At 45.0% G+C, this 12,164-nt stretch overlaps 1 protein-coding gene across 9 annotated transcripts in view; it reads right to left on the reverse strand.

Moving 5' to 3' along the window:
• Positions 1 to 619: 619 nt before the first annotated feature.
• The window catches only part of TLE1 (TLE family member 1, transcriptional corepressor), a 92,490-nt gene continuing 80,945 nt past the window's right edge, over positions 620 to 12,164 (reverse strand). For all 9 annotated transcript variants that reach the window (XM_021065298.2, XM_005660179.4, XM_003480540.5 and 6 more), the window contains 6 exons: positions 9,977 to 10,226; positions 8,005 to 8,252; positions 4,168 to 4,315; positions 2,320 to 2,470; positions 1,339 to 1,415; positions 620 to 1,206 (listed from right to left, as the gene is read on the reverse strand). In XM_021065298.2, the coding sequence (XP_020920957.1) occupies positions 1,099 to 1,206; positions 1,339 to 1,415; positions 2,320 to 2,470; positions 4,168 to 4,315; positions 8,005 to 8,252; positions 9,977 to 10,226 (982 nt within the window). In that variant the 3' untranslated portion in view covers positions 620 to 1,098. The remainder of the gene's footprint in view (positions 1,207 to 1,338; positions 1,416 to 2,319; positions 2,471 to 4,167; positions 4,316 to 8,004; positions 8,253 to 9,976; positions 10,227 to 12,164) is intronic.

The following is a 12,164-nucleotide window of genomic DNA, read 5'->3' on the forward strand; positions in this document are numbered from 1 at the left end:
TAGCTGCAGGGAAAGCCTTAATGAGAAGGATGGAGTGAAGTGCTGGGTGTGGTTGGTGCAAGTCAATTAATATAATAGATCAAATAAGTATTAATGAGACAAAACCAGCGGGCATCCCACCTTTCTTTTACAGGTTAATGAACTCCACAGCTTTGTGGATATCATCAGTCTTAACACTAAACACAAGGCACCTCCATTTCTTAAATTGGGAAGCTTGTGAAGGGAAAGACTATAGGTTTGAATAAAATGTTGGGCTTTCCTAGAGAAAAGAATAATCTGTCTCCCAGTGAATCACCAAGAAAAAGCTGAGCTTTAATTTGTGCCCTCGAATCACAAGAGTAGCCAAACAAAAGAATGAATATTGAAGTTATTTTTGCTTCTCAAATAAAATCATCATTAATAAAGCTTCAGTTACTCATTGTCCCTAGTTCTGAGTTCCTGGTAACCCAGAAGTGTTAATTAGGTTCTAGTGCAGTGGGAGTCCGTGACCAAATACATTTATAAAACACAAAGTGCATTTGAAAAGTTCCTCTGCACATGTCTAAAATTTGCTTAGGATAGAACCCACACCAATGATTCCATAGCATTGATAAAAACAACAAAGGAGAAGAGAAACCACTTATTGGTACTAAAGCCTTTACTGTAATAAACCAAATATATTTACAATTTATACAAATGTTTAACCTTCAACAAAAATACAAAAAAACATTTCACAAGATGCAAAACCAGGAAACAAGTTTCATTGGAGACACCACTGCTCTACCAAGGGTGGGCAGCCAGGGAATCGCAAGGAACAGAAAGTTGATCTCAGCAGATCACACAGAAGAAAAGGATGGACCCTGCCCTGGTCGGCAGGCTCCATTCCTCAAGCCGCAATCCTTGCCCCTCTGTCCACCCTGCCTTGGCGCTCCATTTGGTCTTGGTAGACGGGTGGCCTGCTGATGTGCTGTTGCCTCCTCTTTGTAGACGCAAAGTACTGTTTTGTGTCAAGGCTTGGAAACAGGTTTTTGTGTTTCTTAAAGTTACAACGTTTCTATTCCTACAAATTCAAAACATTTTGGCCCAATTCAACTATAAACGTTAAACCACATAATGTTTTCAGTAGATGACTTCATAGACTGTCGCCTTCTTGTCCCCTGAGCCAGTGACTATGTACTTATCATCCACAGAGATGTCACAGCTGAGCACGGACGAGGACTCTTTGGACTGGAAGAGAGAAAACAATGGACATGTGTTTAATGTGGAACAGACATAGTCGGGGGCCCTGCATCTTCACTTCTGGAGCCATCGGGAACACTGTGGTCCAACTGTCATTCTAGATAAAGAGCACCGACTTACCTGGAATATACTAGCTCCATAGGGGGTCCGCCAAGCATTGAGGAGGTTATCTTTTCCAGTACTCACAAACCATTTACCTAGAATTAGCAAAGGAACATGTGGTTAAACAAGATCATAATCCTTGCTATACATTAGCTACATCGACTTAAATTAGAGCCTTTTTAATCATAAACTGTCACATGCAAGGGGTTGGGCTATGACATGAGTAGAAAGAGCAGGTTTTAAATTTGGGCTCCAGTGTGAACCAGCTATAATCCTGGGTTTAACCAAAGTGGTGGCAGGGACCATGTCAGCCCCATCAGCCATCAGCCAGGTAGCCTCACACCCAGCATGCAGTGGGTCCTCAAATAGTCCATCAGTGAAGTTGTTTCCCTTTACTCTCTTTAGGATAAAAACGGGACCAGGAAGGATGAGATGACAAATCTAAGTAAAATAGCAGACAGGATATATGGAACATAGAATGTGGTTAACATGTGATAGCTACTCATCCATCCATCCATCCATCCATCTCGGGAACAAATATTTAACTCCCCATGAACTTCCTCCCTCATTATCTTCACTGAAGAGTATAATGGCCTGGGTGCAGCTAAACATTTCCTTCTCTGACCACGGGTTCCTCATTCTGGCCAGTCCATTGCCACCTCCTCTGCTCCTGTTCCCTTCTCCTCCAACATCCCACCCACCCCTCTCAGACTGGTAACTAAGTGCCCCCCACCCACACCCTTGACTCTCCCCACTAAAAACAAACATGTGTCAAAACCCTGTATTAGGCAATTTTATTGCCTGCTGACTTTTCTCAAATTAGGGAAACAGACTGAAACCGACATCGCTATGCTCTGAGGGACATTTTAAGACAATAGAATTATTGCATCCAGCTGCTCAGAGAACATTTTTTCCAGATATGATCTCCACTGTATTTTTGTAGAAGTATTTTCCATTCAGGCCATCAGCATCCTCCGGTTTCCTTTCAGTTGAACTCACCACAATAAGCAAATTTTAGGGACAGCACACAGCTCTCATGGAGATGCAGCTGGTACTTGTCGGGTTTGTTCACGTGGAGAACTTCCACGTTGCTGCTCTCCATGCCCACAGCCAGCCATTCTCCGGTTGGGCAATAACCAAGGGAGAATATCTATAAGAAGCAGAAGAGGCTCGCTGAGTGTTTTGCCCAATGAACTTAGGAAGTGACCAGACAAAAAAAAAGGGAGGAAAACTAGCAGGAACAGGATGGGGAGTTCCTGTCGTGGCTCAGCGGTAATGAACCCAACTAGTATCCACGAGGATGTGGGTTCCATCCCTGGTCTCACTCAGTGGGTTAAAGATCCGGCACTGCCGTGACCTGTGGTTTAGGTCACAGACACAGCTTGGATCCACGGTTGCTGTAGCGGTGGCATAGGCTGGCAGCTGCAGCTCCAATTCGACCCCTAACCTGGGAACTTCCATATGCTGCAAGATACAGCACTAAAAAGCAAAAAACAAAACAAAAAGCCAAAAAAACAAAAACAAACAAACAAAAACACCCCACAAAAAACAGGAGGATGGAACAAGCAAACTTCAAACTGTGTGGTAAAGTCTATGGGATAAGCAACCCAATCTAGATAAGGCAAGTGCTGATCACCTTTATGAAATAATTAGAAGGAATAAAGAAAACATATATGTATGACTGGGTCACTTTGCTGTACAGAAGAAATTGGCACAGCCTTGTAAATCAACTATACTTTGCTTTTAAAACTACAAGACAAAATGAATAAATAAAAAATAATTAAGAAATTATTCTTCGTAACACTACTCATGTATTTTGTTTGAAAAGACTCCTTGTCTTTTACTGACACTATCAGAACTATGTAGGGACAAAACAATATGATGTCTGGGGTTTACTTTAAAATAATCCACTGTTTGGGGGCAGGGAAAACCAATGAGACAGGACTGGTCATGTGCTAGTAACTGTTGAAGCTGGGTGATGGGCATATGGGATTTGTGGTTTGGACTTTTACATATGCTTAAACATTTTCTGCTCTCATATATATTTGAAATTCTCCACGAGAAGTTAAAAAAAAAAAAAGGGCAGACCAAAAATAGGATCTTACCCATAACAGGAACAGGGCTGGAACACGAGAGACTCAACAAAATTTTGACAGGGCCATGAAATTTAGTTGCATGTATAGTTGCTTTCCATTTCTGTCCTATTTTTCTGAGTGGAATTACTTTTATTACCCCCAAAAAAGTAAGGAAATAAGCGATGATAAAAAGAACAATTCCACCATCAGAAAGCACTTAAAATGGCATGCCCTGTCTTTCCCCAAACAGGCCTAGAGTCAGACATTCAACATGTAAATCATCTCCACAATCCACAATCAAAGTTACCATTTTTATGCCATTTCAAAACTCCATAAATCTGGGCAGGCATGAGCCCAGTTTTTAAGGGATGAGTAATAAGACGGGCATCCACTGAGATGCCTGATGTATGTGAAATAAATTAACTCTCAGAGCTATCATGATTATCACTGCATATTTTTCAAGGTCCATTTCGATGTGGACCAAATCATCATCTCATCTCTCAACCCCATGTTAGATGGTGAGAAGATGGACAGCAGATCAGACCCTGTATGTTCTTCCAGGCGCAGATTCCTGAAGCAAACTCATATACCACTAAAACAACCCACAGGTTGTTTAAACCACAGCAATTTTAAAACACTGTAAGCATTTGGGGGTGATTTCTGGGGTCTGTGTGTATGTATCTCAAATTAGAGCCCAGACTGTTTGTCTGGCTACTACTGTGCTGGGGATGGGAGGGGGGAGGTGGCTGCACAGGGAAGAACAAGCCCACACCTGGGAGGTGAAGTCGTGCTGCTGCAGCTGCCGCCCTTCACGCAGGTCCCAGGACCGGACTGTGTTGTCCAAGCCGCCCGTCCAGAGCTTGGTGCCATCGTTAGAAATGTCAATACAGCTGGCCCCGTCCGTGTGGCCCTGGAATTGCCTGATAAAACAAACCAGATTGAATAACGATTTCCTGCCAGGGCTCAGGGTAAACACTGTTGTGTTGTTGGTTTTGGACCTGCCGAGCATGTGTCATCTCCTCAGTGTCTGCTGATGTGCAAGATCAGACCAACCTTCCCCTGAGGAGGAGAGGAAACAGCACCTGCAGATTTTCTTCTTTTTTCAGGATCCAAGTGCTGAAGAAACTGAATGCCGTTTTAGGTCACCACACAGGAGAAGTTAAATACGCTCCTAGAGCTATTCTTACAAATTCGTCTGGAACGAAAAATTCCTCCCAGGTCTGGAAAAGTGTTTAAGTGTGAAAAGACGGGGGGAGGGAAAAAGGCAAACACACAGAATCCCAAGTGTATTCCTCCCAGAAAGAGGCAGGCTTGGCCTTTAACCACGTGGGCCTGAATCACCACATTACCAGCTCAGGGCCCAGAAGCACTCCTGTCTCCATGAGTGAATAACACAGCGATGCCCTTCCTGCCAACAAAGCATGAGCTCATGTATTTACTCAACCTCGCTTTCTCTACTAGAAAGAGACCCGCATTAGGAAATGTGGACTCGCAGAGACAAAGGGGCATGCCGGCCTCCTGACTCAGAGGCGCAGAGCAGAGACGGAGCTGATTGCTGGGACCGGCCTCTGGCACAGCGTGGCCTCGAAGCTGAGCACAAGGCTGTTGTTCTCTTAAAGAGGATCCTTGTGCTTTGGTCAAAAACCACCACCCAGAACAAGCGACCAACCAGGATCTGCCGGGCGCAGGTGCTCTGCCAGGTCCCAGGTGGGGCTTGCTGGGGGCAGGGGGAGGTAAGCCACCACAGGGCCAGAAGGTTGGGGGTCATGAGTCTGGTCTGGTCCATGCCAAGAGGGAGCTGGCAGGGGAGAGCCGGGAACCAGAGAGAGGTGTTCGGAGGCCTGAAGAGGACGGCAAAGCAGGCAGCATCCAGGAGTACTTCGTGGGAACCTCAACACCCAGAGAAAAGTTTCCAGTGCCTCCCCTTCCTGTTACCTTCTCACAGAGCGGCAATCTTGAAAGCTGAGTCCAAAATTTAAAGGGCATGGAGGGTAAGACAAGAGCAACCCCAGTGCCCTGAATTCAGAGATAAGATGTGAACTGCCACATCAAAAACAGCCCCTCTGGAACTCCCATAGTGGTATAGTGGAAATGAATCTGACTAGGATCCTTGAGGACCCAGGTTCAATCCCTGGCCTCACTCAGTGGGTTAAGGATCCAGGGTTTCCGTGAGCTGTGGTATAGGTCACAGACACAGCTCAGATCTGGTGTTGCTGTGGTTGTGGTGTAGGCCAGTGGCTACAGCTCCAATTTGACCCCTAGCCTGGGAACCTCCATATGCTGGGAGTGTGGCCCTAAAAAAAGCAAAAAAAAAAAAAAAAAAAAAAAAAAAAAAAAGTCACCTCTGAAAACCATTCAGAACTTCCACCTGGTCCTCTCCTCCATGCACCCAACTCTCCTTCTGAGGCTTCCCCTCTGGTCCCCCAGGCCTGGAGTAGCCGCACACTCCCCCCACCCGTTTCCAAACTGCTGCTTTTCTGCCTTCAAATAGCGTTTGAAACCCAGGGACCTCCCTCTTCATTTCATCTTCCGAATTCCTTTTACCTCTGGAACTCAGGAAATACTTTGATTCCTTGAATATAGAAATTTTTCTCTGCTGACTTAAGCACCCGGTGGGTATTTCTCCATCCCTGTATCCACCTATCTCGGTGCTGTCCTCAGGCTCCTCTGGGTCACAGCAGATGCAAGATATTAAGGGAGTTCTTGTCGTGGCTCAGCAGTAACAAACTCAAGTGGTATCTGGGAGGGTGTGGGTTCCATCCCTGGCCTTGCTCAGTGGGTTAAGGATCTGGTGTTGCCTCGAGCTGTGGTGTAGGTCGAAGATGCAGATCAGATCTGGCATTGCTGTGGCTGTGGTGCAGGCCGGCAGCTACAGCTCTGATTCGACCACTAACCTGGGAACTTCCATATGCTGTGGGTGTGGTCCTAAAAAGACAAAAAAAAAAAAAAAAAAAAAAAAACAGTAGACTCTGCATTGCCCTGTCATGTCACACAAAGTAGCCACTAGCCACGTGTGGCTAGTCCAAACTGAGATTTGTGAAGCAGGACTCTGTCATAGCCATCAGGTATTGAGACCCTGGCGGTCAGCAAAGAGAGAAGTTCAGAGCACACCCAATGGAGATGGGTGCCTGGGCCCTATCACAGCTCCTCCATGATAAAATCAGGATAACAGCAATGAAGAAGCAACTAGGGTTAAAGAGATTAACATTTGAAAAAAGCACTCTGAATTAATATTTTGGAAGTGGTTTTATTAAATTAAAAAAAAAAGAAAGAAAAGAAAAATCGCCCAACACTTGCTAGGCTCAAAGTTTGAAAAGGCTGTTGGCTCTGGCTCCATCTGTCCATCTGTCCATTTTGCTCATTCTAAGTTGCCCAGTGAGCAACAAGAAAAATAACTCCTGCGCCATCACCCTCACGTAGGGGCAGAGCCTGGCCCAGTGACACTTACTGGATTTCTACAGATGAGGTTGAAGAAAGAGTGAGCTGCTAAAATGAATTCCCTAATCCGTCCCTTCCCTCCAGCTATGGGCGCGGAAGCACTGGAGGAGCCCTGCTGACTCATGTGTCTAAAACTGTGTCAAGAACCATGTTTCTGAGTGAAGGTGACACAGAAGGGTGAAACACATGCCTGTTCTGCCTTAGATGTTTAATTTCGTGCTTCCTTTTCTTTTCTTTCCTTTTTTTTTTTTTTTGTCTTTTGTCTTTTTAGGGCTGTGCCTGCAGCATATGGAGGTTCCCAGGCTAGGGGTCCAATCAGAGCTGTTTCTGCTGGCCTATGCCAGAGCCACAGCAATGCAGGATCCAAGCCGCGTCCGCAACCTACACCGCAGCCCACAGCAACACTGGATCCTCAACCCACTAATTGAGGCCAGGGATCGAACCCCCAATCTCATGGTTCCTGGTCGGATTCATTTCTGCTGCACCACGACGGGAACTCCAATGCTTCCTTTTCTAAAGGCTTTTCTCTAATACTGTTAATGTGAGTGCTCCCTTTGCCAGAGGGGGTGAGCTGACCAAAGCCAAGGAGAAGGTGGTAGATTCCAGGCAGCTGGGCTTGCTCCTGGATAAAATGACACCTGGACAGGGATTATTTAGTTATTGAGAAACACTCGATACTCTTAAACCATTTTGTGGGTAAAGTTCATGGAATCTCCTCTTCTAATGTTCTTTTGTTGATTTTCTGTTATTCTTTTATCACTTGGCTCCTGTTTTCACATAGGAGGGTCTAAGCAAAGCCAAAAACATCTAGTATTGAAGACCTTTGGTACCTCCATCTAATTTATGGTATGCCACCCTTTGGCAAGAGGCAGGAATGTTTTTTAAACAAACCTGGCATCTGTACATGGCTGAAGAATGAGAACATGAGGGAAGGAAATATAAAGTCTGAGTGACATCCAAGCACAGCAGCAAGACCGTAAGCCCCAGCCCCATGAGGACGGTGACACGGTTTCATCTTTTTATTCCTAACTCCAAGCCTGGCATACGGTAGGCTCTTAATGCGTGGGCTGAGCGCCTGAGGGCAGCAGCCAGAGAAGTAGGAATAAAAGGGGGCCTTCTGGCCCAAGTACTCCGGGAGGGAGCCTCCCCTTGGGAAACCACCTCTGCTCACCTCACCAGCGTCTGGTTGTGCAGGTCCCACACGGCAATGTTGCCATCACTGCAGCAGGAGAAGCAGACCTTGGAGTCAGGGCTTATGGCCAGGGCATAGCAGGCGGGGGCCGAGGATGTCAGCTCTGCCTTGATGCGTGGGGTGGGAGCCGCCAGGTCCCAAATGGACAGAGTACTGGCTTCCCCTCCCACTATGAGAGTGCAGCCATCAGGGAGCAATTTGCAGGAACGGATGTAGTTATCCCTGTTCTGTGAAATAAACATAATTTAATTGCTATAATGCATGACCAAGCAGTCACAATGCCATTTTCTCCAACTGCTATCTTGGCTGTTGACTTAAAAAAGTGGTATTGCATGGACACTAGCAAAGCACGAGTCTTGTGATAAAGATCAGGATCTGATGGCCACTGGCTCTTTAGAAGCAGTAAACAAACACCCAGGGTTGCTCAGGCATGTGTGGTTACCCAGAACTGCTTCTGATGCCCAATTTCCTGCCGAGTAGACGGAACTGCAAAGGATCAGGAGACATAAGGTAGGTGCCCATGTACTTCTCCGTGCAGAAACCACTTTTCAAAGCTCGTTTATAAATCTTTGACCTCATCACCCTCCGTTATTTACTATATAGAAATGGCAGACCTGCTGCCTCTGTTTTGGTTTTCATTACCCTTAACTCTCTGCCTAAGGCTTGTACTGTGTCTTCATTAGCCAGATGGATCCTTGTCTAAGAATTTAACAAACAGCTGCTTTCTCAAGATGTAACGAGGCTGCTGTCATATTTAAGCCTCTCAATCCAAAGGCCAAAGAAATGAATAAAAGAAGGCATATCTCTCTCAAAAACAACACATTAAAAAAGGAGGTGGGACTTAAAACAACACCCCCTGCCCCCGAAAGAAATAACTGCTATCCTTTAACTCAACAGATACAGGTCAAGTCTTTACTATGCTTTAACTGTGGCCTGTTGTTCAAAGACTAGAGAAACATTAAGCAACGCAATTTCAAAAAAGGAGAGAAGTGTTACAAAATTCTCCTACCACTGTAGTCTGTTGGTCGATGTTTATGTATGTTTCCCTATGTTTACATTTCATTAATGGAGATATTTTTAAGTTATCTGATTGAAAAAATAAACTAAGAACTATCCCAAAGAGTCTTTCCATCGCAAAAACAATCATGCTTTTTTTTTTTTTGGAAACACCGTCTTGGGAACCCTTGCCATTTCACTTGCCAGGCAGGCAGCGGGGACAGTGAACCAGCTGCCACAGCAAAGTGACACCCTACAGGAGCAGAGCGGCCTGCAGTCTGCCTATGGCCAAAGGCAAATGGTCCATAAATCCTGTGGTCACTGCACAGAGAATATGTCGAGACATGTACTATGATGCTCAGAAATGCAACACGGTATTGTCACACTTCGGGGAAGGTAGACTGGTGCCTTGGGGAAGCACTGCTCCCACCCCCACTCTGCTGATGACCGCCCTGATTTTTCACTGTGATCTATTAACTCTTTCCTGAAGTTAAGATCATAAAACCCAGCCAGGTCTCCCTGAAAACACAGACCCTGTTCAGAATGGTTTTATGCCACGTTATCAAATGTTTACTCTTCAATATTTATCCTAAGGCTGTAGGGAAATTACAAGTCGAGTGGATTGCAGGGCTCAGAGTCCAGGCCTAGCTGTGCTCCATCCATTAAACGGGAAACCCCCTTCTGAATACATTCACACAAGGACAGCTTCTGTAAACTACTGTGAAAATATTTTTTAAGAGAAATCCATCAACTCTGGGATTTAAATCACTGAAATAGCAACAAATGAAACCTTCACACTGAGGGGAGAGGGTGGGGAGAGCTCAAGAGCTAACACAGGAAACAGAATGGGCTTCCATTTCCTCATAATGGGAATAAAACCCAGGCCCCGACAGCGATTTCCTTATTGAGTCTCCAGGGGGAAATTACCCTTGTGCACCGGTGCCTTCTCACTCACCAGACAGTCGAGCTGAGAGACGGGGCTCTTGTTGCCAGGGTGGCTGATGTCCCAGACCTTGACGCAGCCCTTTCCCCCCGTGTACACGTGCCTCGTGGGGTTGCTGATGGTCACCGCGCACACCACCTCCCCGTGGTTCAGGGTGTTGATCTGGCGAGCGTGGCGGGGGATGCCGGGGCCGATGAGGGCGTCGGGAGGGAAGGGCACAGGCTGCATCTGACCATCTGCAGTAACGTGGAAGGAGTAGGCACTTTTGGAAAGGAGAGGATTAGGGAGGAGAGGAGAACAGGAGCGGAGAGAGAAAACACATTTATCATAAAGCCATTAGTCATTACCCACCCCCCCACCACTTGCACAAAGGAAAGAGGCTTGCTATGATTTCCTTTTGAAATCAATATAAATTGAAGTATTTGCAGATGGAACAAACAAAATAATAGCCACAGTCGAGGGTGTAACTGAACTATATTTTAAATTTTTTAGAAGATGTTTAAATTGTGCTTCTTCGTTCCATAAAACATTCCTCCAAAACCCATTATGAAACAGTGAAATGTGCTTCCAAATTAACACAGAATACCTCCCTCCATGTACCTTGTATAACTGTATGATTTCCTAGAGTGATATAACGTGATGATTTTTGATGCTTAAGATGAAGCTCTCATACTATTAGCTCATAATAATTACACACAGTAAACAGTATGCTTCAACACTGACAAACAACAACAGCTTTCTAAACATAGCATTTTAAGTTTTGGACTTAAATTCTCTTTTGCCTAATTCAGAGAAAATAAGAGCTTCTCCTACATCAAATGGCTTTGAGACAAAGACTTCAAGTTTCCTCTTCGACAAGATCTTTGGCCACAGAGCCCAGTTTCAACCAAGGCAGCAAAGCTCCCAGCCAAAAGACTATTTCCCAGCTTTGCTTTAGCCAGCTGTGCTCATGTTCTGACTGGTAAGATGCGGGCAGAAACTGTCAGGTGGCCCTTGGTTCATAACTTAAAAGAAAGGGGGCCTTTAGCGACACGGAAACTATCTGTCCTCTCCACTCAATTTTGCTGTGAACCTAAAACAGCTCTAAAAAATAAGTTTATTAATTAAATAAAAAAGAAAAGAAAAAGGGTTTAAAAAGAGGAAGAGGGGTATTCCTGTCCTCCTCTTCCTTCTTCCTGCTACCTGAACTACAAGCAAGATAATTGGAGCTCCAGCGGCCTTTCTGGGCCACGAGGTGACTTTGAAGATGAAAATCAATTCCCAAGGAGGGGAAGAACATTAAGATAGGAGGCAGAGGCCCTGGTGGCACTATGGTGCTATGATAACTGCCTTGGGCACGGAGAGAGATAAACTTATATGTTATTTAAGCTATTGGTAAATACCAATAAGCCTAATCCTAGTGCATGCTTCCACCCAAAACCGTAAAGCATACTTGTTCCCTAACGATCTATTTAAACTTCAAGCACTAATATATTATAGACACTATAAAATATGCACAAAGAAAAGAACTTATAGAGGAAAGAAGACATAGAAGTGCTACTATTTCCCATCCAAATCTGAACAAGACACACTGAAGACCACTGCTTTCACTTTCTTCTTATGCAAAGCCATCACTTGCTGATTTAGAAATATAACATTCAAGGAGTTCCCGTTGTGGCACAGTGGTTAACGAATCTGACTAGGAACCATGAGGTTGCAGGTTCAATCCCTGGCCTTGCTCAGTGGGTTAAGGATCTGGCGTTGCTGTGAGCTGTGGTGTAGGTTGCAGACGCGGCTCGGATCCCACGCTGCTCTGGTGTAGGCTGGTGGCTACAGCTCCAATTGGACCCCTAGCCTGGGAACCTCCATATGCCGCGGGAGCGGCCCTAGAAAAGGTAGAAAGACAAAAAAAAAAAAAAAAAAAAAAGTTTAACATTCAACTTTTTCTATAGGTCTGCTGTACACATAAACAATAAATGAAATATGCAGAGTTTCCTCCTTCCCATAACCCTCTGGGATAAGTCTAGGCTCTTTCTGGAACTTATCACTAGCACCCTGCAGTCCCTTTACAGATTCTAAAGACCATGGCTATTAACACAGAACTTAAATTTTCATTTTAATGCTAACTCAAATTTGGAAAAATAACTTAGCATGCACAAAACTGAAAACCGATACAAGATATCAGGTTTCTACCTGCCTGCACATAGAACCCACACACTTC

The sequence above is a fragment of the Sus scrofa genome, chromosome 1, assembly GCF_054392235.1.
Source record: "Sus scrofa isolate SSC_HxYL_T2T_F1_AM1 chromosome 1, Sscrofa_HxYL_maternal_Yorkshire_Landrace_v2.0, whole genome shotgun sequence".
Taxonomy (NCBI): domain Eukaryota; kingdom Metazoa; phylum Chordata; class Mammalia; order Artiodactyla; family Suidae; genus Sus; species Sus scrofa.